This window comes from Mirounga angustirostris, unplaced genomic scaffold (genome assembly GCF_029215605.1).
Source record: "Mirounga angustirostris isolate CCGP_5_RB_7025 unplaced genomic scaffold, mMirAng1.0.hap1 SCAF_5, whole genome shotgun sequence".
NCBI classification, from domain to species: domain Eukaryota; kingdom Metazoa; phylum Chordata; class Mammalia; order Carnivora; family Phocidae; genus Mirounga; species Mirounga angustirostris.
In genome coordinates this window covers 173146110-173172293 of record NW_026991713.1, presented here as the reverse complement: position 1 = coordinate 173172293, position 26184 = coordinate 173146110, and the positions used below count along the sequence as shown (strand labels likewise).

Below are 26184 nucleotides of genomic sequence, written 5' to 3'. Positions count from 1 at the left end.
CCCCCTCTCAACTCTTTCGACCACTGTGTCTAAACCACATTCAACCTCCCCAGTCTGGACAAGATCTCCAAGGGAGCCCACACCTCCGTCTTTCCCCCACACGTGGAAATACCACTGCAGGCCACATCTGGACACAAGCAACGAGATGCCAACCTCCAGATTCAAGTTTCTTCGGATTTTTTAATTATAATTATTATTTTAATAACAACCTGAATCCCAGAACTTGCAGACTGTCCACACTCCCTCCCCTGGGCAGAGGAGAAGGGGTACTTTGAGGGAACAAGGTGGGGATGGTGTGTCTGCCGGAGAGACTCCAAGTCCCCCAGCCATCGACTGCCAGGGGTCCCAGAACACTGACACCTCGGGAGGCAGGAGGGGGGCTCCATCCAACATCCCATCCTGAAGCCCTCCCTCCTCCTTCAAGGCCTGGGGGTGCCCCCGCCCAGTCCCTGGGCACTAGGGAGAGACTGAGGAAGAATGGGGGGGACAGGCCACATCTGAGCCTTCAACTCCCATCCCCAGGGATCAGGAGGCATTAAAGCTGCATAGGAAGGGGGGCAGGCAGCCATGGCAGCCCCCAAAGGCACATTGTGAGGGAAGGGAGGCTCAGACGGAGGGCCCGTTGGGTGCAGGGGGCCCAAGCCGCGGGACTCCCGAGGAGGGCAGCTGGGCTAGCTGCTCGGGGCTGGCCAGGGCACGCAGCAGTCCGTTCTCCTGCTCCAGCGCGGCGTTCCGCTCGGCCAGGTCTCGGATCTGCTCCTTCAGCACCTCTACCTCCTCCCGGACCGCAAACATGAGGTGGGACTTCACCAAGTCCTGGGGGCCCAGGGACAGACAAAGAGTCAGGGGTCCCAGGCCACCCAACCTCATCCCTGCCCAGGGCCTCGAGGGCCTGGCTGTGAGAGATGCCCCTGCCTGCTCCCAAATGATGAAGGACCACTGGAGAAGCAGCAAAGCAGGGAAGAGGCCGGGGAGGGGGAGGCGAGGGGGGTTTGCGGTGTGCAAGGATGCCGACAGAGACAAGGTCAGGGCTTGAGGACAGAGAAGGGGGCCAGGCCAGGGGCCAAGGGAGATCGGGAGTTCAGGTGGAGACAGGAGGGAACCCAGGGGGGAGCGGGCTGAGGAGCCAGGAGTCGGAATTCCCTGATGAGGACAGCAGGACGAGTCGGAACCTCCCGGGACCAAGATGGCTTCTCTTACCATGGCTTGTTCGATCTTGTTGTCAATGCCAACCAGGCTTCCGGAGCCGCTGGAGAGACACAGGGAGTTGAGAGGTGAGGAGGAGTAGGTGCCAAGCCAGGTGTCTGGACACCCCAGCCGGCTGCCTTCCAGGTGCTTCTCAGAGCGGGCTTTGGCCGCCTCCACAAACCCTTCACTGCAGCCTCCCGCCCACACCCCTGCCTGTACCTGTGACAGAGAATCAGGGAGAGGAGAGTTCTGTCCGTCCCCCGGCGGGGTGGGGGCCGTTGCCCAGGCACCCCCAGGCCCCGGCGGGGTGGGGGTGCAGATGCCCCTCGGATGGGGGATGCTCCCCGAGGGGAGCAAGGAGAGGAGACACAGCCCCTTTTCCGGGGAGGCCCTGGCGCCATCCCCACCACTCGGGTCTCATAAGATGACACCAGGGACTTGACAGAGGTGCCTGGCTGGGCCATCCCCAAGGGAAAGGGCTTTAGGCCCCCTCCAAAGGGAGAGGGCTGTATCAGAAGGACTGCCTGGGGGGCTCAGAGCCCCCCGGGGCACAGCGGGGTCTGGCTGGTGCCAGGCAGGCAGAGAGGAGACAGTGCCCAGGGGGTGCTCGTCTGCAAGATATACGCCGCCCCCCAGGGCAAAGCCTGACTGCTATTGGCTCCTCGGGGACACGGGGACCCCCTCCCACTGACTCCACGGTGGGCGGGAATTCCCAGACACGGTCAGTGCCAGTGTCCCCTTCTCACCCTGGCACCAATCCCAGAGCAGAGGGAAGGGGGCAGGCTGAGGGAAGGCAGCTGGTGGGCTGGGTCAGGGGAGGGGCTCTGAGGCCAGAGGCCTGGGTCGGGGGGGTTGCGAAGGGTGAGGGAGACCTACCCCCACCCCACCCCGTCCGCCCCTCTGGGCTAATACTGGCCTCCCTCAAGCTCTCAGCTCCACTCAGCTGGGATAGCGGGCGTTTCTGATAAACTTGTCATCTTCCTTGGACTGTAAGCATCGCCCCCTGCCCCGGCCATCCCAGACACAAAGCCCACATCATGGGTGACACCTGGGGCCTGGCCAGAGAGGATCTCCCACCTCCCATGGTGAGGGAGAAGAGAAATGGAAAGGTCACCAAAGCAACGAAAACAGCCCTGAAAGGCAAGCACAGCCTATGGATCTGGACCCTGGGTCTCGGGTCTGGGGTCTTAGAGGGAACAGAGGCTTGAGGAGAGGTGGGAAGGTGAGGCTGGAGGTGGGACATCGGGAATTGGAGCAGGGGCTTTGAAGATCCTTGGGAGCGAATGACAGGGGAGAGCAGGTCTGGCTGCAGTTTGTTAAATGGCCAGCAGAGGGCGACTCAGGCCCAGCGAAATGGGTCCCAGGGTCAGCCTGTGGATCCCTCAAGCATGTCTTGCCTCTCGGAGGCGAAGGGCCTGCACAAGCCTTTCTGCCTTGCCCTCCCCCCCTCCCCCAAGTCTCCCTCTTGTCACCACCCAGGTCTCAGGCTCCTGCCTCATCCCAAGGCTCACGACCCACCCCTGTCCAGCTTCTCCCTCAGCCACGTCAGCCCTGGGGCCAGCTCTACACCCAGGCCTCCCTGTGCTGCAGGATCGATCCTGTCCTCCAGCCCCCAGCTTTGCCTCTCTCAGAGTGGGTGGTCTCAACATGCTGCATCCTGCACTCTTGTGCTCCCTTGTTGAGCCCTTTCTCCTGATTGTCGGCTCCAACTCATTTCCCTGTGGGGGAATGAGCACTCCATTCAAGGTGACCCTTGGATGAGGCCCTGCAGCCAGGAAGGGAGCACGAGGGAGCTGGGAATTTTCCATTTCCTGTCCAAGCTCTGGGTGCAGAAGGCACTGACAGGTGGAGTAACCAAGGGGGTGACCAGACCTGAGAGAGCGGGACAGGGTAGGGTGAGGAAAGGACACTGGGACTCCTGGGGTTGGGGCGGGGGCGGGGGGAGACAAGACAAATTTAAGAGTGGAGGGTGAGCCAGCCAGCTGGAGAGCCAGGGCAGTTTTTAAGCTATTTCAATCTGAGACACCTGGGTGGAGTCTGGGCGACCACAGGGCACACACCCTGTCCCCCCTCCCCCAGTACACACACACACACAGAGACCAAAGAGGGGAAGATTCACAGGAATAGGAACACTGGCCTTGCTTGGCGGACACTCAGGTAAAGATGCCAAGTAAGTTGTTTGTTCTTGCCAGAAATAAAGGAATAATACAACAATAAACATTTCTTGGCTGATAGATGACTATCTCCTGTTTGTCTAGTGCTGGAGAGTTTTTGACAGCACTTTCCACTGTCACACTCTAACGTTAACCCTTTAAGGGACCAGGACTCCGGCTGGCAACCCAAACCCTCCCTTTGAGAACCTCCCCCGCCCCGCACTAAGTAAAGAGAGGGCACTGTGCCGGAATTCCCCAGGCAGAGTCAGGACCCCGAAACTTGGAGCTGGCTGTGTGGGATCAGCCCCCACCACAAGCCCAAAAGGTGACTGTGTGCATTAGAACAAAATGCCCCCTCCTTCAAGACACTTATTGCCATCTTCTGGAAAACTGTCATGACTTTAAGTGTCCACGACAATGACTTCAAATGTGAGTGGCGCCCCCTGGGGTTGGGCCTGCAGGATATGCACAGCTGAGGACTCTAGCCCTGCAGGAGGACTCTGGGGCCTGGGACAAGGACAGCCCTAGAGGCTGGCCTTCCTTTTTGAAGGTCAAATGAAACAGCCTCAAAATGAGGATCAGACGAAGAAGCAGGACACCTGGGAGAGGTGGAAAGGTTCTGATCCTGGGGACAAGGGCCAGCCCCGCTCCCTAGCTATGCTCTGAGGAGCCCGCAGGGGATGGGCCTGAGACCAACAAAGTGGCATCGGGCTGTCCTCTCTGCACTACGCCCTCCCGGATCTGTGGTGCCTTTGGGGTGGGGCCAGGCCAGAGTTGGTGGGGGGGAGCTCCTTGCCCGGCTTAGGAAAGCTGTCCCTGCCCCTGTCCTGGAAAAAAACGGCATCCTAGAGATGACTGCCTCCTCCTCTTGGGACGTAGGCATCCCAGTAGGAGAATGTAGAATGTGGCTTTGGGGTCAGACCCAGGCTCTGCATGCAGTCCTAGCACTTACTAGCCTTACTAGCCCGGTGACCTTGGGCAAGTTTCTAACTCCTCTGAGTTTCAGCTTCTTCATCTGGAAAGTGGGGATCATGGGGTTGCTTTAGTGAGATAAAAGGCAGCACCTGACCCAAAGGAGGCACTGGATAAATAAATGTACTTTTTCTTTCCCAAGTCCCTGGGATTCATTCCCTGTAATGCCTGGATCCCCCATGCTGGCCATCTACCCACCCATCCATTCGTCCATCCATCCACTTATTCAATACCTTCCAACTGCCAGGTCCTGTCGGGGACACAAAGGTTTTGCCACCCAGGATCACGTGAGCATTCACCATTCACCAGGCACCCTCTGTTCTCCCATCCCCAGATTCTGAGATTGGCAGGCATCCCCAATTTCCCATCTGGGATCCAGGCACTTAACTCCCCAGCCCACTTTCCCTCTTGAAAGGGAGATTCCATGCCACTCAGACCCTGTTCTTCTGCCAGCTCTGGGCATACCAGAGAGATGAGGTGGGGGCTACATGCCTCATTCCAGGGGACCAAGGGGGTGGCCCAACCCAATCCTTCCTACTGGCCCAGCAGGGTGGGGCAAGAGAGGCGCTGGGCTAGAGTAGAGCCCCCGAGGCTTGGAGTGGAGCAGGATAAAGTGGAGGCTGGGTGCCTGACCGGTCAGACTGGGGTGTGGGCAGGGGTGGGACAGAGGGAAGGCACGAGCCAAAGAATAGAGCTGAGGAGGCTCCTGGAGGGCAGAGCCCTCTAAGAAGCAGGAGGCTGGGCTCTGAAATCAACAGGGGTGGGGAGGGATAGGGAGCCCTCGTGCCAGGGAACCTCCCAAGTAGGAGGGAGTACGGGTGGGAAGCGCTGAGAATAGCAACAGGGCAGGTGACTCGCCCGGCCCTGGCCAACCTCACACCTCACACATTCCTGAGAGCTGGGAGCCCAGAAGCCGCACTGCCCTGCCCCACTGTGTCCCTCACTCTCCACCAGCTGCCACCAGGTCCCTCGCCCTCCATCCCACTGGCCCCGCCACCCCTTCTCTTTCCTCTCTGCCTCAGGCTCCCCACAAGGCCACAAGCCCTTTTCTATGGTGAGACTTAGTCCCTCACTCCGAGGGGTGAGGGTGTGCAGGCGGGTGCCACACGAGGGGCAGGCAGGAAGGAGAGACTCCCTTCTGGAACAGATGCCCCCCATCACCCACAAAACTCAGGGCTAAGCCCCACCCCTTATTTCCTTCCAAACAGGAAGTCCCTCCCCCAAGCCTCAAACAGGAAGTCCCACTCCTCCCTCCAAAATCCCTGGGAGGTGACTCCCCAGCCCTTCTATCAGTCCGCCGCCAGAAGGGAGCAGCCTGCCTATCGCCCTCGCAATTTCGTTCCTCCCTTTTCAGCTTGCTGAAATTCCTATGTTGAAACCTGGCCCTTGAAACAGGAAGTTCTGCCCACCGTGCCTCCGAACCGAACGGCCATTCTCCCCTGGAGGGCAAACCCCAGCCGATCCTGCTCTCCCGTGCCTCCCCTGTCCCCCACAGCCATCCTGCCCCGGCTCTGGCTTGGTGCGGAGAACAGAACCCCAGGGACGCGCCTTCTTGGTACTAGAGGTCCTAGGAGCCTAAAGTAGTGCGTATGGTCCCTAAGGATGTTACTCCAAAGGCAGGAGCTCCATTCCCCTCAGTAGGGGGAGGGAGGTGCGAGCCAGGGAGGAGACCCACTCCCTTTTCTCCTCTCCAGCGCATTTGCCAGTAAATCCTCAGGGTTGGCCAAATGATCGCTAAATCTGCAAGAGCTCTGGAATTTGACAACAATGACTCCCTTCAAACTCTAAAAAAAGTCTACCATTTGACAATCCTAAGCCAGGGAGTCCCACCCAGCTCTCTCCACAGAGAGGGAGTGGGTCCCGGATCAACTTTGCCCAGTGGTTGTGCCCAGGCCAGGTTTCTCTGTTGAGGAGGCCCTCTCCAAGCTTAACTTGGGGGAAGGACACCTAGCGGGCAGTTTCATGCGGCTATCCCACGTGTTGGGTGGGGACCTGGAGCCCACCTACCTATCGTCATCGCTGTCCAGGTGGCCACTGATGGCCAGCATGGAGCGGGCCAGGCTGAGGCTCTGGGCTGCCACTGCTCCAAAGGGGTCTGGAGACTTGTGAACCCGACTGGCATCGGGGAACAAGCAGAGGGCTGGGGAGTCGGGCCGAGAGTCGAGTGGGGGCACCTGGAGGCAGAGAGGTAGGAACCATCACATCAAGGGCAAGAGAGGGACCAGCCACCTTACAACCTTGCCTAGTAGTCTGCCTCCCCAGCTCTCCCCATGTACTTCTGCTCTCTTCTGAGGACCCAGGAGTCCTGCCCCAAAGGCCCTCTCTCCCCCAGGTCTGGTGGAGGTACTAGGCAGGTATTGGGAGCAAGGAAAACAGTGCCCATCCTGAGGACTGGGTGAGCAGCTTCCAGAAAGTGGTCCATGGGGTATCAGAGTACCAGAGAGGGGCTCTGGTCTGCACTCCAGCACCCTTCCACCAGCTCCTCCAGGAACCCCCAGTCAGAGGCTAGTCAGAGGGTGTCTGCCTTCTGTCACCTGACTTATTAAAGCGATTCAGATGTCACTTCCTCAGAGAGGCATTTCCCCATCATTCAACTAGTGAATTCCACTGAACTGCTCTATTTTTTTTTTTTTTAAGCGCACCGAATAGTATCTGAAATTAAAGTATTTTTGCTTCCCTGCTGCTAGAAGGTAAGCTCCAGAGGGCAGAGCTTAGAGTTTGTTCAATAGCTATTTGTAGAATGAATGAATCCTCAGAAACTGGTCCTGCCCCCAACACCCTCCCCACCCCACTCTATCCATTCTAGCCTCTTCTCTCTAACTTCTCGGATTCAGGTGAAGTTCTGCTCCTGTGCTGGGCCCTGGGGCGGGGAGAGCGGTTGGGTGGTGGAGACGGGGGGGGGGGGGGGGGGGGGAGCCTGGGCACGGACCCACACAGCCTGGCTGCAAAGGGGCGGGGGCCACAGGAACAAGCCGCCTCTGTGAGGCCCCAGGAGGCCCCTGCTTCTCGGAAAAGCCAAGAACAGAGAGTCCGGGGTGGTTAGAGGGACACAGCGGAGGAAGGGGGCCCAGGTGGTGTCCCCCCGGCCCTCCTCCCAGCCTCTCTCTCTCTCTCTCGAGAAGACATGGGGGGGTGTGGAAGGGAGCCAGACTTAGGGGCCAGGAAACGACAGCACAGATGCATGCTCACAGGAAGGGATCGGGGTGTGCACACGGGAGAGGGTCTGGGGGCACTGGGGAGAGAGGGAGGTCTGCAGGCCCAAGGGAAGCTCAGGCAGGGCTTAGGGACACAGAGAGACTGGGGCAAAGGAGGCTTGCTATGCAAGAGCATGGGGACAGGGACCAGCAAAGAAAAGAGCATCTTGGGGCGCCTGGGTGGCTCAGTTGGTTAAGCGACTGCCTTCGGCTCAGGTCATGATCCTGGAGTCCCGGGATCGAGTCCCGCTTCGGGCTCCCTGCGCAGCAGGGAGTCTGCTTCTCCCTCTGACCCTCCCCCCTCTCATGCTTTCTATCTCATTCTCTCTCAAATAAATAAAATCTTAAAAAAAAAAAAAAAAGAGCATCTTTTCCCCTGGGGTAGGAACTGAATGAAAGCTCCAGAAAAGTAGGGGGAGCAACATGAGAGATGTGAGCTTGAGGCCAGGAGGGGGTGGGGGGAGCCGTCCTGACCGGTCCTGACAGGGCCCAGACATCCAGTCCCAGGTTATTTTTATACTGTGGTTTGTGCCCAAGGCCAGGAAGGGGGAAAAGTTCTCATCCTCACATTCCCTGCCTTTCCTCCTGAGGTCCAAGGTGTTATTTTCTCCTTCAGGACAGACACATCCATCCCCCACATCCCTGGCTGCCCACCCCCACCCCAGGGACCCAGGCATCCTGCCCCCCAGCCCAGACTTGTTCCTCTTTTGGAGACAGGAAGCAGAAAGAGCAGAGGATTTAACTCTTTCTCCACTGCTTCCTGCCTCTCGCCCACTCCCTGGTGGCCACCCCCAGTTATCAATCGTGGAGAGGCCTAGATGAAGGGACCAGAGACAGACACCGAGGCTGGAAAGGACAAACCACCAAGCCCTCTATCCCACCCAATCCTTCAGGTCCTTGGAGAAATCTGACTTGGTACAAAGCTGCAGATGGGGCTGGGATAGGCTGCTAATGAGAAGACAGACCCCCACCTTTGGAATGGCGCTGCCAGGGAGACTGACAATGGAAAGCCTACTTTTTACCCCTCCCTGCCAACCTTGGCAGCTCCTCTCCCAGAGACCCAAGCACCCAGCCCCACCTGGGACCCCCACCCTCAATGCCCGAAGCCAGAAGAGGTGAAACCAAGACAGAAGGTGAGGACCAAAGTGAGGAAGGCACATCTCTGTGATGGGGGGACAGCAGGGGGCTATATGGAAACGGAGACGGGGGCCAAAGGTAACAAACTGAAGGCCAAAGGGAAAGAAAGAAGGTGCAGAATGTAGGGGCAAGGGGAGCCTGAGAAAGAAAACAAGGCTGTGTGAAGAGTAGGATCGCCTTCCCAGGGAGAGGGCAGGAAGAGAAAAGAGGGGCTACCTGACCTGACACCAGTGTCGATGGAGTGGGGCGAGGGCGGTATGGAGGTGGAGGCAGGAAGGCCCAGGCTGGAGGTTAGGCCCCGGCTGAGATGAGCAAGCACCACCCCTCAGGTGTCTCCCCCACCCCAGAACCCAGCTCTTACCTGCCCCATCTCCTCTGGAGCAGCCAACTCCATTCTCAGCCGCAGGGCTCCATCCTTGGATCGGGACAGTGGAGGGGTCCCCGCTGCTGAGCCCCCAGCCTCCGCTTCCACCCTCAGGGAGGGCAGGGGCGTGGCAGCCCGGGACGTGCCAGCGCTATCCCCAGTCCTGGGCTCTGGGGGGCGCTGCTGGGGTGGGGAGGCTGACTGCGGGGGTGTCTCCACCTTGGCCTTGCCAGGCACCGCCAGCTGGCCCAGCCCCCCGGTGAAGGAGCGGGCTTGAGGTCCAGGGGAGGTGGGGGGCGGACGGAGCCAGGAGGTGGGGCCCTGAGACAGGCCTGGCTGCGGGGTCGGGGCACCAAGGCCCAGGCTGGCCAGCTCCAACCTGGAATCCAAAGATCTGCCCCCGGCGCCTCCCGAGGCCCCTCGAATTCCCTCCAGGAGCCGGCTGAAGCCAGGGGTCTCCAGGTCTCTCTCGTAAACATCCACACACGTCCAACGGCCTCGGCGATAAGGCTCTCCCAGGCCGTGGGGCAGCTTTACCACCCGGAAACGGGAGGCGGGGGCCCCAGGCGGTGGGGAGCCATTCCGGGGGGTGCTCTTGCCCCCTGGCTCGGGGTTGGGCTCCCCGTTAGGCAGACGGGGTGGGGGCCCAGTGGGGGCTGGCAGGGCAGGGGGCTCAGAAGCCCCTGGGCTCCCTGGGCCCTCATAGTCCGTGGTGACGCTGGTGATTTGGAAACTACTCTTCTTCTTGCCCCCACTCATGGTCCCTGGGGCTCAGGACTCGGCCAAGGTGGGCGGGGGGTGCAGCTGGGGCTCCTCCAAAGGGCTCAGGCTCCCCTGGAACAGGGGGGCCACATGGCGGGGGCATCAGGGCCCCTGGGGACATCTGGGTCCGACATGGCAGGAGGGCCTTGAGGGAACTGGGGGTGCCTAGCTGGTGAAGGGGGCACAGGGCAGGGGAGGTGGCGGGAGATGGGGGCAGGGGCAGGTTTTTCCTGCCGCTGGCGCTGCCCAAGTCCAGAGCTGAGTTTGCAAACTGGAAAAAGAGAGAGAGAGAGTGTGTGTGTGTGAGAAAGCAGTGGGCAGGCCACCTCCGGGGCTTCCTCTCTGGGGAGCAGGATGGGGGAGGAAGGGGAAACCACCAGAGACCCAGAGACAAAGAGACAGGCAGAGACGACAGAGACTCGGAGATCCCAGCGGTCCCACAGAGTAGGAAGGGGCGGCCCAGACCCAAAGTTGGGCATTTCTTGTCTGGGATTCAGACTCACAAGACCCAGTCGCCCGACCGCAGGGGGGCTCCAGGGCCTTGGTTGAGCAGGGGTGAGCAGCTCCTCAGCCTGGCCCCGCCGCCGAGAGGCCTCTGCTGGGTGTCCAGGCGACCCCCCTCGCACCCCAGCTCCCCCATCCCTGGGGCAGTCCCGACGCCCCGTCCGGCCCAGAGCCCTACCTCTCGGCCTCGGCCACCGAGCTGGGGCCGGGGGTCCCGGCCGCCGAAGATGTCGGGCTGTCCTTCCTCCGGGGCCTCCTGGCCCCAGCAGCGTGGGGGGGGGGGGGGCGGGGACGCAGGCGGCGATCAGAGGCTGTCCAGTTCTCTTCAGGGGCCGCACTTCGCCCCGCAAGGCATCTCAGTAAAAAGTTTGCTCTCCGGAAAAGAAGAAACCCCCGCCTCCTTGGTGGAGCCCAGGCGCGGCCTCTCAAAGCCCCAAGGGTCTCGGGACTGGTGCGGGAAGAGGCGGCTCTGCGCCCCCCGCCCCGAGCCTCCAGGTGGAGCCGCCTGGGTGGTGGGGGCGAGCGGGTCTCCCAGATCTCCTCCGCGTGGCCGGGCTGCGTCTCTCTCCGCTCCCCAGCTCCTCTCGCTTCGGTCTCTCTGCCTTTCTCTTTCTGGGCTGTTGACAACCCCCACACCAGGAAGTCCTGCCTCCTCCGGCCTGCTGACTGCTCCTCTCCTCCTCCTTCCCCTCTTCCTCCCCTTCCTCCGCCCTCTCTGCCTCCTGGGGCTCCCGGCCAGCTGGCCCGGGGCCAGACCTGCCACCACCGCTGTTGGTGCAGTTGCCGCCGCCGCCGCTGCCGCCGCGGCTCCCCGGGGCCCCCGCACGGGCTTAACCCCACACCTGCTGGGCCCCAGCCCCGCGCTTCCTCGGAGGGCGGGGCCGTGGAGGGCGGAGTGAAAGGGGAGGAGTCTGCAGGGAGGCCCGGGATTCCCTTACTTGTAGGCGCTCGCTACCATTGGCCTACCGAGACCGCGAAGAGTGGGAAGCAACTTACCAACCCGGGGCCGTCCTGGGAGCCCGCCACCCCGTAAGCAGCGCGTCCCCGTAAGGGTGCTGCTTCGCTGTTATTGGCGTCTCTTCCCTGGTTTTCACAGTAACTCTATGAGGAAGGTGCTGTTAGTCTCGCCTGTCCTTATTTTTTTTTAAAAGGGGGATTATGGTGACAATTTGCAAACAGGCCCCCAAGTAGAGAGAGAATATGGTGGACTCCCAAGGTCCCCATCGTGCAGTTTCAACAATGATCAACTCACAACCAGCCTTGGTTCATCTCGACTCCCACCCAGTACCTTTTGTAGTGTTGTGCTGGAGTATTTGAACCACATCCCAGGCACCGTATTATCCCCCTGCTTAGACGTGGATATTGAGACCGGGAAGGTTCAGAAAGGCTGTCAGTGGTACAACTGGAACATTCTACATACCCAGGTGCACCCTTGTCTGGCCCCCATATAGAGAAACAAAGAGATCTGCTCAGAAATGTGCTGACTTGCGCTTTCTCTCCAACCCCGGTCACATACACATTTATACATCATGTACACACAGTCCCCCACACAGATGCACCCAAAGACAAACCCAGCTGGCCCAAAGCACCCCACCTCTCCCACCCATCCCTCCTTTGCTATTGGAGGATCTGCACACACGCATGAAGGGCCTACTGTGTGCTTGGCATGAAAAAATAAACCTCCAACGGCCATTTTCTCTTTTTTGGCACCCTCAACCGACAATCTGAGCAAAAACAGGGTCTAAAGGCCACATCTGCCCTCACTCCTAGCTTCAGAAGGAAATGGATTCTAATTAATTTTGGTCATATGGAACTATTCTTGAGCACATTGAAAATTCCTCATATTCGTCTGCTTTGTATAGTTATCTCAGAGATTCTCAAAACAGTCCAGGGCAGGGGTGGGGTAGGTTTTAAACTCCAGTGTTTCTGCTGAGGAAACAGAGGCTCACAGGCATTCGGTTATTTGCCCGAGGCCTCAGAGCTAGTATTTGACGGCACTGAGACTAGGACTGGGCTGACACATCCCTCCTTCTTCAGCTTTAGCTCACCACTCTTTAGGGTTAGGGAAAAACAAAATGATGCCTCCTGCCTCCACGTTTATGTATTTATTCTGAATTTCTTTGTTAAAATGCATCTGCACTCCTCCCCTCATAGTAACAGTGGCTACCACGGCCAGGTCCTAAAGGCCTCCTAAGTCCTGAGGTCCAGGAAGCAGCCTCCCACACAAACCTCCCTCCCCCCCACCCAACTCTTTCCCCTCTGGCAATATTCAGAACACTGCCCCGCTGCTCCGCCCCCAGATCCTCCTTCCTTCAGCGCTGACTCGCTACAAACTATTCAAAATTTATCTTTGGACCCTTCCCTTCCCACCAACTCAGACACTCAGCACCAGCTGGGGACTCCTCCGTGTCTGCAGGCCCTGGGACATGGCTGGTCTCTGCAGAAATGTTTATTGAATGAATAAATAAAAATTCATTCACACTAAGGTGTAAATGTGAAAGGACTGTTTTATTTTATTTTATTTTTATTTTTTAAAGATTTTATTTATTTATTCATGAGAGACAGAGAAAGAGAGAGAGAAGCAGGCTCCCAAGGAGCAGGGAGCCCGATGCGGGACTCGATCCCAGGACCCCGGGATCATGACCTGAGCCGAAGGCAGACGCCCAACCGTCTGAGCCACCCAGGCGCCCCGAAAGGACTGTTTTATACTTTAATGTGTTCCCTCTCCTGGGGGCAACAATAGCCCTTTAAGTATTTTACAGCTTACGAAGCTCCTTGTATTAATTCCTTTGCTGCCCCCAACAACTTTATGGAGGTAGGTACGAGATGAGGCATCTCTCAGAGAGGTGGTGTGATTTGCCCAAAGCCACACAGCGCATCTGCAAAGATTTGCCTCATAAAGTAAAGTGCACAGGTTCCGGGGATTAGGGATGGATATCTTTTGGAGGTCCGTTTTTCAGCCACTTAAGGGTAGAACTCAGATCTTCTTGCAGCTAATGTTCGGCACAGGGATTTCCGAGGGAGGATTTCTCGGAGCTGAAGAGAAAGGTGATGGGGCATTGAGAAGGGGGGCGCGAGGTCGCGACCCTGAGCGGCTGCATCGACCGCACCCGGGGCCGTTGCCGCGGTGGTGCCAGTCAGAGGCCGACCCCCGGGGCACCCAGGACCTGGCAGGCGCCGCCGCGGAGTCAGAGGTTACCGGGAGGATGACTCGAGCCGCTGGGGGGGACTGGCGGAAGCCTTTGAGCCCAGGCCGTGAAACGAGGTCCGGGTGCCCTCCCCGCACCTAGGGGGCGGCAGGAAGATGGGGCGCAGCCAAGGGAATACGCCCCCTGCTGGGCAGAGACGCGGATGGTAGGGCTCACGACTCTCCGAGCCCCTCGGCCCGCAAAGCGGCACCCCCTGCCGGCCTCGCCGCCTCACTGCACTCGGCCCCGCAGCTGCAGCCTCGCCCGGGCCGGACGCGGGGTGCGCACCCAGGGAGCGCCGGGCGCGCGCGGGGTACGCGCGGGGTTGCAGGTCGCGGGCTGCCACCGGGGGGCGCCGCTACGCGCTACGCCCCGCTTCGCTCTGCCGGGGCCTCGGACACCCAACCGAACACCGCCCGGCCGGGCAGAGGCCGAGGGGCGACGAGGAACTGACGCCTCAAAGCGGGGGCGGGCCGGCGGCAGGTCCCCCGCACCCGCGGCCTTTCTCCGAGTGCCCCCGCGAGCTCCGCGGGCTCTGCGTCCCCCGCGCCTCCCACCCGAGCCCGGCGGCGCAGCGCAGCCCGGCCGCTCCCACTCCGTCCTTGGAGGGTGTGGAAGGGTGGGTTTGGGGCCGGGGGCGGGTCTGGGGGCGGACCCGGAGGCGGGGCTGTCTCTGCGGCAGGGCCCAGCTCGGCTCCCCCCGGTCTCTCTCTGTCTCTCCTCCTCCCTCCTCCTGCTCCGGGCGGAGCCCGGCATGGGGGGGCCGGCGCCCGGCAGGCCAGGTACGGTGATGTGGAAATTGGGGAGCCTTGGTGCGGGGAGGTGGGGGGCAGGGAGTAGTGAGGATTGGCGGGGCGAGAGAGACGGAGAAACCCAGGGTAGCAGGACAAGGGGAAGGGGAGGGGTGCCTGGGAACCTGGGGCCCTTGGATGGAGAGGGGAATGAAGCCGCCAGGTTTGGAACAAACAGGGAAGGAAGAGGACGGCAGGGAGGAGGGGCGCCTAGGAGGAGAGGTGAGGCCGACGGCGAAAAGGAGAGTGTGTTGGGGGGGGGGGAGGGAAACCAGAGCAGGTCTGGAGGCCGAAGCTCAGAAGGTAGCTATGGGGCCAGACCGGAGACCCCCGGGTGGGATTGAGGGCAGGGACTGGAAGAGGGCAGCCGGGAGCCTCTCAGATCCTGGAGGAAGAAGGGGATCTGGGCCATCATCGAGGGAGGTGGAGCCAGTCACTGAGGGGCCAGGGCACAGGAATAGGGGTGGACAGAGGCCGGGGGCCCAGGCAAAGGACTGGAAGGGGGAACTGCCCGCAGGGAATGGAAATAGACGGATGGGTCGTATTGTAGATGCCCAACTCCGAGTGCCTCCACCCCTTCGCTAGCATCCCCACCCTGCCCTCATGACACCCCCAGCCTCAGGGCCCAAGAGCGGGTGGGGATTCTGACCATCTCCCCCTTCCCCAGTGGGGTGCACTGTACGCAAGTAGGCCGTAGCAGAACTCCTTGTCTGTAGGTATGTCCAGTTCCCTGCAGCCGGTGTGTGTATCTGGAGGTCTGTGTGTGCTGTGGGTGTGTCGGGGGTGTTTATGTCTGTGTGTGTCTGCCTGTTCCTAGGTTGTGTTTACCCACGCTGATCTATGGGTCTGGTCCTCTGTTTGTAGATAGGGGTCTGTGGCCTGGTGGTTCGTGTGTCTGAATGTGTGTTTGTGGGGCCTGTCTGTGTGGTAGATCAGGATGTATTTACAGGATGGGAATCTGTGTCAAGCTGATCTCTCTGGGATGTGTATCTGTGGCTCTGAACACCTTTGTCGGGCGTGTGACTCTGTGTACACATAGCCTTCCGTGTCTGTCTATGGATCCTAGAGGTAGTGTTGGGTTTTCTCTGCCTCCATCTGTTTTCCACTCTCTGAGGACCCAAGTCACATCTCTGCTCCTTTCTCTCTCTCTTTCTCTCTCTCTCATTCATTCCTGGCCCCCACCCACCCCACATCTTTCTTTTTTTCCTTCCCATCTCCCCCACCAAGTGGATCCGGGACCCAGGGAGGGCCGCCCCCCGGGCCTGGTGGCGCTGAGCAGGGCCCCCCAGCCCCCACCTCCTGCCCCACGACATGAACCTCCTCTACCGAAAAACCAAGCTGGAGTGGAGGCAGCACAAGGAGGAGGAGGCCAAGAGGAGGTAAGGCTGCAGTCCCAGATTGCCCTCCGGGCTGTCCCACGTCTGCTTCCCCGCTGGCTGGGGCCACATCCCTCTGCCCTTCCTGGGTCCAACAGCCTGGTCATGAGTCTGATCTTAGAGTCTGTGCTCAGTACAGAATTGCTGGGATTGCATACACCCTGTCCCCACCCTGCTCCTGGCTCCTGGCGCTAGCCCTTGTCCTGGCCTCTTGGGGGGGCTTCCAGCTCAGGAGCACCCTGTTGGCTCTTCCCGACCCCTGGAGGCCCGAGTCACTCCTTCCTGACTCACCTCTGGCCTATAGTCTTCTTTCTGTCAATGTGGGGTTGGCTCCAGGCTTCCCTGTCACCTGACCTTGGAAGGGGCAGGCCCTACTGCCCTCCTGGTCCAGGGACGGGGTCATTTGCGGGGTACCCGAAAAGATCCGTTTGGCCCCCTCCCCACCACGGCTGCTGGGGGAGGTCAGTGGCCAAGTGACAGGGGTGTGTGTGTGTGTGTGTGTGTGTGTGTGTGTGTGTGTGGTGGTGAGAGAGGTGAAGGCTGGGCCCTGCAGAGGGGCCAGGGCTGGGGACCTCCCCCTGCTTGCCCTCTCTCCTTGCCCTCCCCGGGACCTGGACCCTGGCCTCTCCCCTCTCTCTTCACCCCCATTGACAGCACAGCCTCTTGGAGCCTGAGTCAGAGCCACCTCCCTGCTCCCTTCTCCCTCCTCGAAACTGTGGAGTTTAATTCTTGTTGTTAATTAGATTAATCAGAGCTATGACTGCAGTGATCTCTCCCTAATGAAGGGTTAGTAGACAGGGCCTTAATGAGAGCCCACCCCACAGTGGCTCTCCCCTCTTCCCTACCAGCCGCCCCTCCCTTCACTCACACGGAAGCTCAGGGACAGTGAGAGGGAATGGGGGTGAGCCTGGGAGGGTGACAGAGAAAGGACAGCACCGAGGGAGAGGGAGAGCGAGGGGAAGGGAGGAAAAGGATCAGCAGGAGGAGGCTGTTCTGCCAATGCGGCTGCACAGGCCTCATCTGGGAGCGGAGGCCGCAGGAGCCGGACACGCTGGGAGGCCAGAAGCCAGAGGCCAGAGGACAGGTGTGGGCCCGCGCGCGCGCGAGGAGCAGAGCCGTGGCGGCAGGTGTATGTGCCAGGCGGGGCTGTGCTGCCTGTCTGCATCTCTACCTGCGCATGAAGCCGTCCACACAAGCGCCGCGTGCCAGATATGCCCAGGCTGGGATCAGACAGCTCCAGGGATGCTCCCCTGCACACGTACTCATCCCTTCACTCATCCCTACTCGCCATCCCTCCCCAATTTCCTTGTCTGTTTTAAAACCGAGGGATTCTGCCTGAAGTTTCTACTTCGGTGCCCTAGACCTTCAGGCAGCCTCCCATCCCCACCCCAGGCCCCTACCTCCTCCTCCTGGGAGGCCACAGGGTTGCACACCCCCTCTGAGGGTAGAGGATGGGGAGGCCCAGGCCTGAGGCCCAACCTCTGTTCCATCTTGGCCTTCTCTCCCCAGCTCCAGTAAGGAGGTGGCTCCTGCAGGCCCCGCAGGGCCCGGGGCTGGCCCGGGGCCTGGGGTCCGTGTGCGGGACATCGCCTCGCTGCGCCGCTCCCTCAGGATGGGCTTCATGACAATGCCAGCCTCCCAGGAGCACACCCCCCACCCCTGCCGCAGCGCCATGGCCCCACGCTCACTCTCCTGCCATTCAGTGGGCAGCATGGACAGTGTTGGGGGTGGGCCTGGGGGGGGAGGTGGGGGTCTCACAGAGGACAGCAGTGCCCGAAGACCCCCTGCCAAGCCCCGGAGACATCCCAGCACCAAGCTCAGCATGGCAGGGTCGGGGGCAGAGATGCCCCCCAGCAAGAAAGCAGGTGAGACACCCCCAGCCGTCCCCGGGAGCTGGGAGGATCCATTCCAGGCCAAGAAGAGGCCTGCAGGGGAGGGTTCATTCAGGGAAGAACCAAGGAAATGGAAGCTTCCATTCTCAGTGGGAGTGGTGGTGGTGGGGGGTTCTTTTTGGAAGGGCCTGAGATGAACCATTCAAGGGCAGGGGAAGCTCCCTGAAAAGTCCATTCCTGGGAAAGGGGTGGCCTTGAAGGGACATGAGGTGGGACAGAATTTACGGCGGGAGCTGCAGATTCTGGGGAGTTCATCAGAAGGACTGAGAGCAGGCTGGTAGAAAAGGAACCCACTGTGCTTTAAGTTGGGGAATGTGGGGAAAATAAAGACGCACATGTGCCCTTGCAGATGGGTTAAGAGATCAGAAGGGGTCTGCCCATCTCCTTCCCGCACTAAGAGCCCAGTTTGTTTTTCTCCTTCCCATTCTGCCCAGGCTCACAGAAGCCAACCCCAGAGGGCCGAGAGTCCAGCCGGAAGGTTCCTCCACAGAAGCCCAGGAGAAGCCCAAACACCCAGCTCTCTGTCTCCTTCGATGAGTCCTGTCCCCCAGCCCCCTCTCCTCGAGGGGGGAATCTGCCCCTTCAGCGCCTCAGTAGGGGGTCCTGCGTAGCTGGGGACCCTGAGGTGGGTGCCCAGGAAGAGGAGCCCGTGTACATTGAGATGGTGGGGGATGTCTTCAGGGGAGGAGGGCAAAGTGGAGGGGGCCTGACTGGGCCCCCTCTTGGGGGTAGGGGCCCAACCCCTCCAGCTGGCGCCGACTCGGACTCAGAGGAGAGCGAGGCTATATATGAGGAGATGAAGTACCCGCTGCCCGAGGAGGCAGGGGAAGGCCGGGCCAACGGGGCCCCTCCATTGACCGCAAGCTCCTCGCCACACCAGCCTCCTGCCCTGCAGCCCCACACCCACCGTCGGCCAGCTTCAGCCCTCCCAAGCCGGAGGGATGGGACACCTACCAAGACCACTCCTTGTGAAATCCCCCCGCCCTTCCCCAACCTCCTCCAGCACCGTCCTCCGCTCCTGGCCTTCCCCCAAGCCAAGGCTGCTTCCCGAACCCCTGGCGATGGGGTCTCGAGGCTACCGGTCCTCTGCCACTCGAAGGAGCCAGTGGGCTCCACCCCAGCTCCCCAAGTGCCTGCCCGGGAGCGGGAGACGCCTCCCCCACCGCCTCCGCCTCCTGCTGCCAACCTGCTGCTGCTGGGACCCTCGGGCCGGGCCCGGAGCCACTCAACACCGTTGCCACCCCAGGGCTCTGGCCAGCCCCGGGGGGAGCGGGAGCTCCCCAACTCCCACAGCATGATCTGCCCCAAGGTGGCAGGGGCGCCGGCAGCCCCTCCTGCCCCGGCCGCCTTGCTCCCTGGCCCCCCCAAGGACAAGGCTGTGTCTTACACCATGGTGTACTCGGCAGTCAAGGTGACCACGCACTCCGTCCTGCCAGCTGGTCCGCCCCTAGGTGTTGGGGAGCCAAAGACGGAGAAGGAGATCTCAGTCCTCCACGGGATGCTGTGCACCAGCTCGAGGCCCCCAGTGCCTGGGAAGTCCAGCTCCCACAGCGGGGCCATGGGCGCAGCAGCTGGGGTCCTCCACCATCGTGGCTGCCTGGCCTCCCCACACAGCCTTCCGGACCCAACCGCAGGCCCCCTGACTCCCCTCTGGACCTACCCAGCTGCAGCAGCTGGGCTCAAGAGACCCCCTGCCTATGAGAGCCTCAAGGCCGGGGGGGTGCTGAGTAAGGGCTGTGGAATGGGGGCCCCATCCCCCATGGTCAAGATCCAGCTGCAGGAGCAGGGGACCGACGGGGGTGCCTTTGCTAGCATCTCCTGCGCCCATGTCATCGCCAGTGCAGGGACACCGGAGGAGGAAGAAGAGGAGATGGGCGCCACGACATTTGGGGCAGGCTGGGCTCTGCAGAGGAAGGTCCTGTATGGAGGGAGGAAGGCAAAAGAGCTGGACAGTGAGTGAGGGGTGGGAATTTGGGGATGGGGGACTGGGGATGCCTGGGATGATTTCGGGGAAGTGTTGGAGGGGTTATTTGGAAGCCACAACCCATTGTCCTGAAGTGGGAAGTTTTCAAGGAGACTGGAGAATAAGGGCATGCAGCAGGCTGGTGGGCTGGGGTCCCCATGTGTGTGCTGGACGGGCAGGAAGATCTGCGATGGGGAGGGGCTAGAATCTGTCCCCAAGGGTCGCCTCCTCCTGCCCTGTCCTGCTCTACTCCCTGCCCTTCCCTTTGCTAGGCTGCAGGGGTGTGTGTTTGTGAGTGTGCGCACACTAGGAGCTAAACACAGCTGCCTCCCAGCTGTTGCCATGGCAACCCATCCAGACAGGAGGGAGAGGAGAGGGAGGCCCCTACCGTTGCCTGGCAACGCAATGCTCTGCCAGGCCTCCTCTCGGAGCTGAGCTTAGTTCACTTGCAGCCCTTCCCCCAACACCCCCCCTTTCCACTTCCTGGCTCAGGATTTGGGATCTCCCCCTCCTGGGGGAACAGTGCTCCTGGTCTATGTTTCAGAGGGTGGTCATTGTGGCCCTATCAGGCCAGAGGGGTTCTGGAGCTAAAGTTGGGGTAGGGGAGACCCCTATGACCACAGAAAAGGGTTTGGCAGCAGCAAATATTTGTGTCTCAGGCCAGAGATGATACCAATGGGTGGAAAGGAAAGTGGCAGTATTGGGGTCCCTCCTGTGTGTTTGTGTTTGGGGACTGTGAAATAGGGTCCCTCCCTTCTCTGCTGTGACTTGCAAAAGGGCAGTCACTTCTGGTCCATGCACGCCGCAGTGTGTGTAGCTGGGGGGAACAGCAAGACCCTTCCCATGTACAGCACTAAGCTCTCCTTGTCATCCCAGCAGAGGTCGAGGATGGTGCCCGGGCCTGGAATGGCAGTGCTGAGGGTCCAGGCAAGGTGGAGCGTGAGGACAGGGGCCCTATGGCATCAGGGATCCCAGTGAGGAGTCAGGGGGCAGAGGGCCTGCTGGCCAGGATCCACCACGGAGGGGACCGAGGAGGGAGTCGCACGGCGCTGCCCGTACCCTGCCAGACGTTTCCTGCCTGCCACCGCAATGGAGGTGACATCCCGCCCGCGCCCGGACAAAGATGGGGCCGGAAGGGGGGGAGATCTCTCAGGGTCCACGTCCTGGGCTCTCCTTTTTAACACCACAGCGCCATCCCCTTGCCTCCCCTGCTGAGTCAGGGGCAGCCTGGAAGGGGCTGCCGTCTGGGAACTGCAGAAGGGGAACCTGGAGGCCCCTACTCTCCTCACTTACCTTTTCTCCACCTCAGACTTCACGGGAGGCTACCGCCTGGGGCGCTCGGCCTCCACCTCTGGAGTCCGGCAGGCCGCGCTCCATACCCCCCGGCCCTGCAGCCAGCCTGGAGATGCCCCAAGCCAGGTGAGGAGGAAGTCGAAGTTGGGTGTTCTTTTATTTGTGAAGGAGCAGGTGGGGAAGAAGGCCTGGGTGTGGAAAGAAAAGTAGGAGGTCAAGCCGGGGCCTGGCATGGTCGAATAGGGACCCAGTGGCGGGGGGTGGGAGGGGTGGGGGGGGCGGCGTTGATCCTGGGAAAGGGCTGTATTTGGTGGGGACAGCCAGCCAGGCAGCGCCACCTCTAGCTTACCGTGTGCCTTTGTGCGTTTAGAAAATGGGGGGTACCAATTTGAAAAGTGCGTTCTACTGGGAAGACAATGATTTAAAGGTGCCCGTTCCTCAGGGTGAGATGGGCCCAGCCTGGCACCAGGGCTCCCTGCCAGGAAGAGGGTGCAAGAGCTGGGTTTCTGTTCCTGTCCCACCCCCACACACACACACCCCCAGCCAGGCGGAGAGGACAGAGGCCTGGGGGGCAAGAGAGGACTTGTTTCTGGGGGAAGACATTGGTCTTTGCAGTGGGGGACAGGGCCTGGTCACTCTGAGGTCCTTGACCCGCCCCCCTCATTCCTTTCTCCCCTCGTCGCGGGCCGGCGGCGGGAGGAAGGGGCACAGACCCACCCCGCCCTGCCGCTGCCCCTACCGCCTCAGCCCTCCCGGGAGCGCGACGGCAAGCTGCTGGAGGTGATAGAGCGCAAGCGCTGCGTGTGCAAGGAGATCAAGGCCCGCCACCGCCCAGACCGAGGCCTCTGCAAGCAGGAGAGCATGCCCATCCTCCCCAGCTGGCGGCGGGGGCCCGAGCCCCGCAAGTCCGGCACCCCGCCCTGCCGCCGGCAGCACACTGTCCTCTGGGACACTGCCATCTGAGGAGGCCCGGAGACCGGGGCACCGGACTGGGGAGCGGGGCGGGGGTGCCCGGCTCTCCGGGAGACTTGCCTTGAAAGAGGGACACTTGAAGGACCAGGTGAGAGAAAGCCAGGGAGAACCCCCTGCCTTCCACCCTAACCCCCGGAGACGGGGAATCTGCCAGGCCCATCGGGCATGGGGCACCAGCCGCACCCCCTGAAATTTGGGGGAGGAAGGTTTGAGGTTCGGAGTGAGGCCCTCCGCTGCTCTCCCTACTGGGCGAGGTAGACTCCTCCTCCTCCTGAGAGGGCCGAGCCAGAGGTCAGCATGGGGGAGGAGGGAAGGGTAGGGAAGATGGGGGCGGGTCAGGTGAAGGACGAGGCTAGGGAGTGTGAGGTAGAGGGGCTCTTTAATAGAGCCGGGAGTGGGGAGGGGGTATTTATTTCGTTATTTATTTTAGTTGGGAGGGCAATTCTGGGCTCTTCTGACCTACTTCTGGGCAGGGAGTAGGCAGTGGTGGGCAATTAAAGGGAACCAAGTTTGTGCTCTCCCCAACGCCTGAAGGCCCCACCATCCACGCCCACCCTGCCACTGGGGATTGGTCTGGACTGGGGAGCCAAGCAAGAGAAGGGAGGGACTCCGGTGAGCTGAGGGCCGCAGACTCATTTACAGTATTTACGAGTGGCCAGAATTTGGTAGTGAGTGTGGCCTGCTGTGAAACAGGCATCTTATTTAGCTCTGGGGTGAGGGTCTAGCACCAGGGATGGGCGGGATGATGGGGAAGGAGGGAAATTTTAGCGGGTGGGGGGAGGGCGGGGTATTTATTTAAATTTTAAAAAAATCAGAAGAGATGTCAGGAACTTTTTTTTAATTCCTTTCTTTTCAGAATAATATATTAAAAGACTAACGATCCTAGAACTGGCTTCTTATATTTCAGTGTGCTCTGCTTTTCTTACACCTGTTTCTTTTCCCTCTTGCCTGTGGTTGGTGGGAGTTGGAGGTGGTGCAGGGAGGGGTGAGTGGCTGTGACAAGTAACAGGGAGAGGTGGAGTGTGAGGTAAGTCTGGGAATGCCACCATGCCCTGACTCAGCAAGCATTTACTGAGCCAGCCTCTGTGTGCTTGGCAATACACCCATGCAGAAGGAGCATTCAGACTAAAGCCTGCCCTCAGGCAGTGTATCGTCTGCTCAGGGTGATGAGCCACCTGGGACACTAGATGTTCTACAGCAGTAAGTGGGGTGCAGGTGGGTACGGAATCATCTAAGAAGGCTTTCTAGAAAGTGAGCCTAAAAGGACAGGTAAGGTTTGGATGAGCAAGGGGAGGAGGGAAAGTCCCAAGATCACACACACCGTATGATTGTCTGCAGAACAGAAGATGGGGGTGGGGCAGGAAATGTGTTTAAATAACGCAAAGGGCAATGAGTCAACCACGATGAAGCTGATTCAGAGAGATAGGCATCAAAGCAAGATTCTGATCCTTAGGAAGCAGTCAGGGAGGAGGATAAAAAAAGTGTCTGGGAGAATGGAGGGCAAGGGACAGTTTGCAAGATGCAGCCGAAAGAACATCCTCAGGTAGGGAATGAAGGAGTCGAATGGGGCATCCTCGAAGCCCAACTTTGGAACACCTGTGATTGGGGAAATGATCACTTTGACAGAGCAAAGCAAGGGGGTGAGAAGGATTTTGAGGGAAGAACTTTGAATGGGAAACAATGGTTAATATCCAGGTTGAAAGGTTTGTTACCAGCTAGAACAGACTTTCAAAAAGTGTGGTGGATGATACAAGAGATGTTTTTAAGCAATCTGAAGAACATTTTTTTTGCCTTTTTTTTTTTTGAAGATTTTATTTTTATTTTTTTATTTTTTATTTATTTATTTTTTAAAGATTTTATTTATTTGACAGAGAGAGACACAGTGGGAGAGGGAACACAAGCAGGGGGAGTGAGAGAGGGAGAAGCAGGCTCCCCACCGAGCAGAGAGCCCCATGAGGGGCTCGATCCCAGGACCCTGAGATCATGACCTGAGCCGAAGGCAGACGCCCAATGACTGAGCCACCCAGGCGCCCCGAAGATTTTATTTTTAAATAATCTCTACACCCAACATGGGGCTCAAACTCACAACCTGGAGATCAAGAGTCGCACGCTCTACCGACTGAGCCAGCCAGGTGCCCCAAGAAGAATGTTTTTTTTTTTTAAACTTTAGTAGTTTTCTATTTATTTTCATTCCTATTAGAGAAATTATAACCAGCACATCAAAGTATTTGTTATTTCATGGATATTATTGCACAAGATAAAGCTAAATTTATTTTTAATGAGTTGTTTTAAAGAAAAATGTTAAATAAATAATGGTACAGGTGTGATATACAGAATATGGAAAATTATGACAGCAATATGAGAATTTTTGGAATTTAGGAAACACCAAGTTGGAGAGGAAATGAGAGCTTGGGAAAGATGAGAAGACTGTAGACATTAGGAATCATCAACATAGAAATAATACTCAGGGCCTAGACTGAGTTGTATAAGGGAGAATTGGATAAAGATATGAGTTAAGAACAAAATATGAACAAGAAATAGCTTTCTACATTTTTTTAAAGATTTTATTTATTTATTTGACAGAGAGAGAGAGACAGTGAGAGAGAGAACACAAGCAGGGGGAGTGGGAGAGGGAGAAGCAGGCTTCCCACGGAGCAGGGAGCCCGATGCGGGGCTCGATCCCAGGACCCTGGGATCATGACCTGAGCCAAAGGCAGATGCTTAACGACGGAGCCACCCAGGCGCCCCAGCTTTCTACATTTTTATTTATTTTTTAAATTGAGATATATCAACATATAACATTGTATTAGTTTCAGGTGTCCAATATAATGATTTGATGTATGTATATATTGTGAAATGATCATCACAATAAGTATAGTTAACATCCATCCCCACACATAGTTACAGTTTCTTTCCTTGTGATGAGAACTTTAAAGATCAACCCTCTTAGCAACTTTCAAATGTTATTGTTAACTATAATCACTATGGTATACATTACTACTCTAGGACTTATTTATCTTATAACTGGAAGTTTGTACCTTTTATCCACTTCACCAATTTTGCCCACACCCCAACCCCATCTCTGACAACCACCAATCTGTTCTCTATGTCTGTGAATTTTTTGTTGTTGTTTTAGATTCCACATCTAAGTGAGATCATAGAGTATTTGCCTTTCTGTCTGACTTATTTCACTTAGCATAATGCCTCAATGTTGTCACAAATAGCACAATTTCTGATACCTTTTTAATAATTAGTTAGAAAATTAATGGAAGTAAGTATCCTACTTATAAGAGCAACAAGAACCATAAAATATCTCAGAGTAACTTTTTTTTTTTAAAGATTTTATTTATTTATTTGACAGAGAGAAACACAGAGAGAGAGAGAACACAAGCAGGGGGAGTGGGAGAGGGAGAAGCAGGCTTCCCGCAGAGCAGGGAGCCCAATGCGGGGCTTGATCCCAGGACCCTGGGATCATGATCTGAGCTGAAGGCAGACGCTTAATGACTGAGCCACCCAGGCGCCCCTCAGAGTAACTTTAATAAGAAACGTGCAGGACTTATATTCGATCAATCAATAAAACTAAAGTCCTTTGAGTTACTTTAAACCAGGAATATTTGCATAAGCAGAGTAATAACTTATTCTTAGATAAGAAGGCCATAATATAAAAGATGTCAGTTTTCCCTGAATCCATAAATTTGATGCAGTCTCTAAATTCCAAAAGGATGAGTTGGGAAACTTGACAAAATAATGCAAAAGTTCATCCAGAATGATAATGAGAAAAACCAGAACATTCTGAAACAGAAGAGTAATGGGGGGACCTGGCCTACCAATATTAAAAGTTGAAACAGGGGCGCCTGGGTGGCTCAGTTGGTTAAGCGTCTGCCTTCGGCTCAGGTCATGATCCCAGGGTTCTGGGATCGAGCCCCGCGTCGGGCTCCCTGCTCAGTGGAGAGTCTGCTTCTCCCTTTCCTCTGCCTGCCTCTCTGCCTACTTGTGCTCTCTCTCTATCTCTCTGTCAAATAAATAAATAAAATCTTAAAAAAAAAAAAAGTTGAAACAAAAGCACAGTGTACTGGGATTGGCATAGGACTGGCACATCCATCAGAATAGAGTCCAGAAATAGTTCCAAATGCACATGGGAATTTGGCATGTATATGATAAATGTAGTATTTTAAGGGTGGGGAAAAATATTATTCAATGGTTGTTCCTTGAGCAACTAGCTACTTGGGAGAGTGTGGGAAGCTGGATTTCTATTTCATTCATTATGCCAAAAGATTTAAATGTAGAAACAAAACATTAAAATAAAAAAATGGGTGAACATTCTTCTAACCTTGGGATGGAGAAGGCCTTTCTAAAATGACATGAAAACCAGAAACAGACTGAAACACTTTTTGATCATGTTCTCAACTAAAACTTCTATATGGCAAACTCAAAC

General features: G+C 58.0%; 2 protein-coding genes across 3 annotated transcripts; one reads left to right on the top strand and one right to left on the bottom strand.

Moving 5' to 3' along the window:
- Positions 1 to 154: 154 nt before the first annotated feature.
- TSC22D4 (TSC22 domain family member 4) lies at positions 155 to 11129 on the bottom strand. The gene is made up of 5 exons (XM_045875683.3): positions 10453 to 11129; positions 9006 to 10041; positions 6321 to 6487; positions 1201 to 1249; positions 155 to 816 (listed from the first exon to the last, which is right to left on the bottom strand). Exons 2-5 carry the CDS (start codon positions 9765 to 9767, stop codon positions 607 to 609), a joined length of 1188 nt encoding a protein of 395 aa, XP_045731639.1. The 5' UTR covers positions 9768 to 10041; positions 10453 to 11129; the 3' UTR covers positions 155 to 606.
- Positions 11130 to 13423: 2294 nt separating this feature from the next.
- NYAP1 (neuronal tyrosine phosphorylated phosphoinositide-3-kinase adaptor 1) lies at positions 13424 to 22516 on the top strand. 2 transcript variants are annotated; one of them, XM_064593235.1, is made up of 7 exons: positions 13424 to 14244; positions 15481 to 15632; positions 17139 to 17494; positions 17956 to 19473; positions 20361 to 20579; positions 20794 to 20903; positions 21489 to 22516. In XM_064593235.1, the coding sequence occupies exons 2-7, from the start codon at positions 15565 to 15567 to the stop codon at positions 21738 to 21740; spliced, it is 2523 nt and encodes an 840-aa protein (XP_064449305.1). In that variant the 5' UTR covers positions 13424 to 14244; positions 15481 to 15564; the 3' UTR covers positions 21741 to 22516. The 2 variants fall into 2 exon arrangements, with proteins under 2 accessions (XP_064449305.1, XP_045731638.1); XM_045875682.3 differs by having other exon boundaries at positions 13432 to 14244; positions 20364 to 20579.
- The last annotated feature ends 3668 nt before the right edge of the window (positions 22517 to 26184 follow it).

Excerpts from the sequence above, each read along its gene's own strand:
- TSC22D4 (XM_045875683.3), bottom strand. The coding sequence starts at position 9,767 with ATGAGTGGGGGCAAGAAGAAGAGTAGTTTCCAAATCACCAGCGTCACC. Across the intron at positions 6,488-9,005 it reads CTCCAGAGGAGATGGGGCAG|GTGCCCCCACTCGACTCTCG; the intron begins GTAAGAGCTGGG and ends CTCTGCCTCCAG. Across the intron at positions 1,250-6,320 it reads CTGGACAGCGATGACGATAG|CGGCTCCGGAAGCCTGGTTG; the intron begins GTAGGTGGGCTC and ends GTGTCTCTCCAG.
- NYAP1 (XM_064593235.1), top strand. The coding sequence starts at position 15,565 with ATGAACCTCCTCTACCGAAAAACCAAGCTGGAGTGGAGGCAGCACAAG. Across the intron at positions 19,474-20,360 it reads GAAGGCAAAAGAGCTGGACA|CAGAGGTCGAGGATGGTGCC; the intron begins GTGAGTGAGGGG and ends TTGTCATCCCAG. Across the intron at positions 20,904-21,488 it reads CTGGAGATGCCCCAAGCCAG|ACCCACCCCGCCCTGCCGCT; the intron begins GTGAGGAGGAAG and ends GAAGGGGCACAG.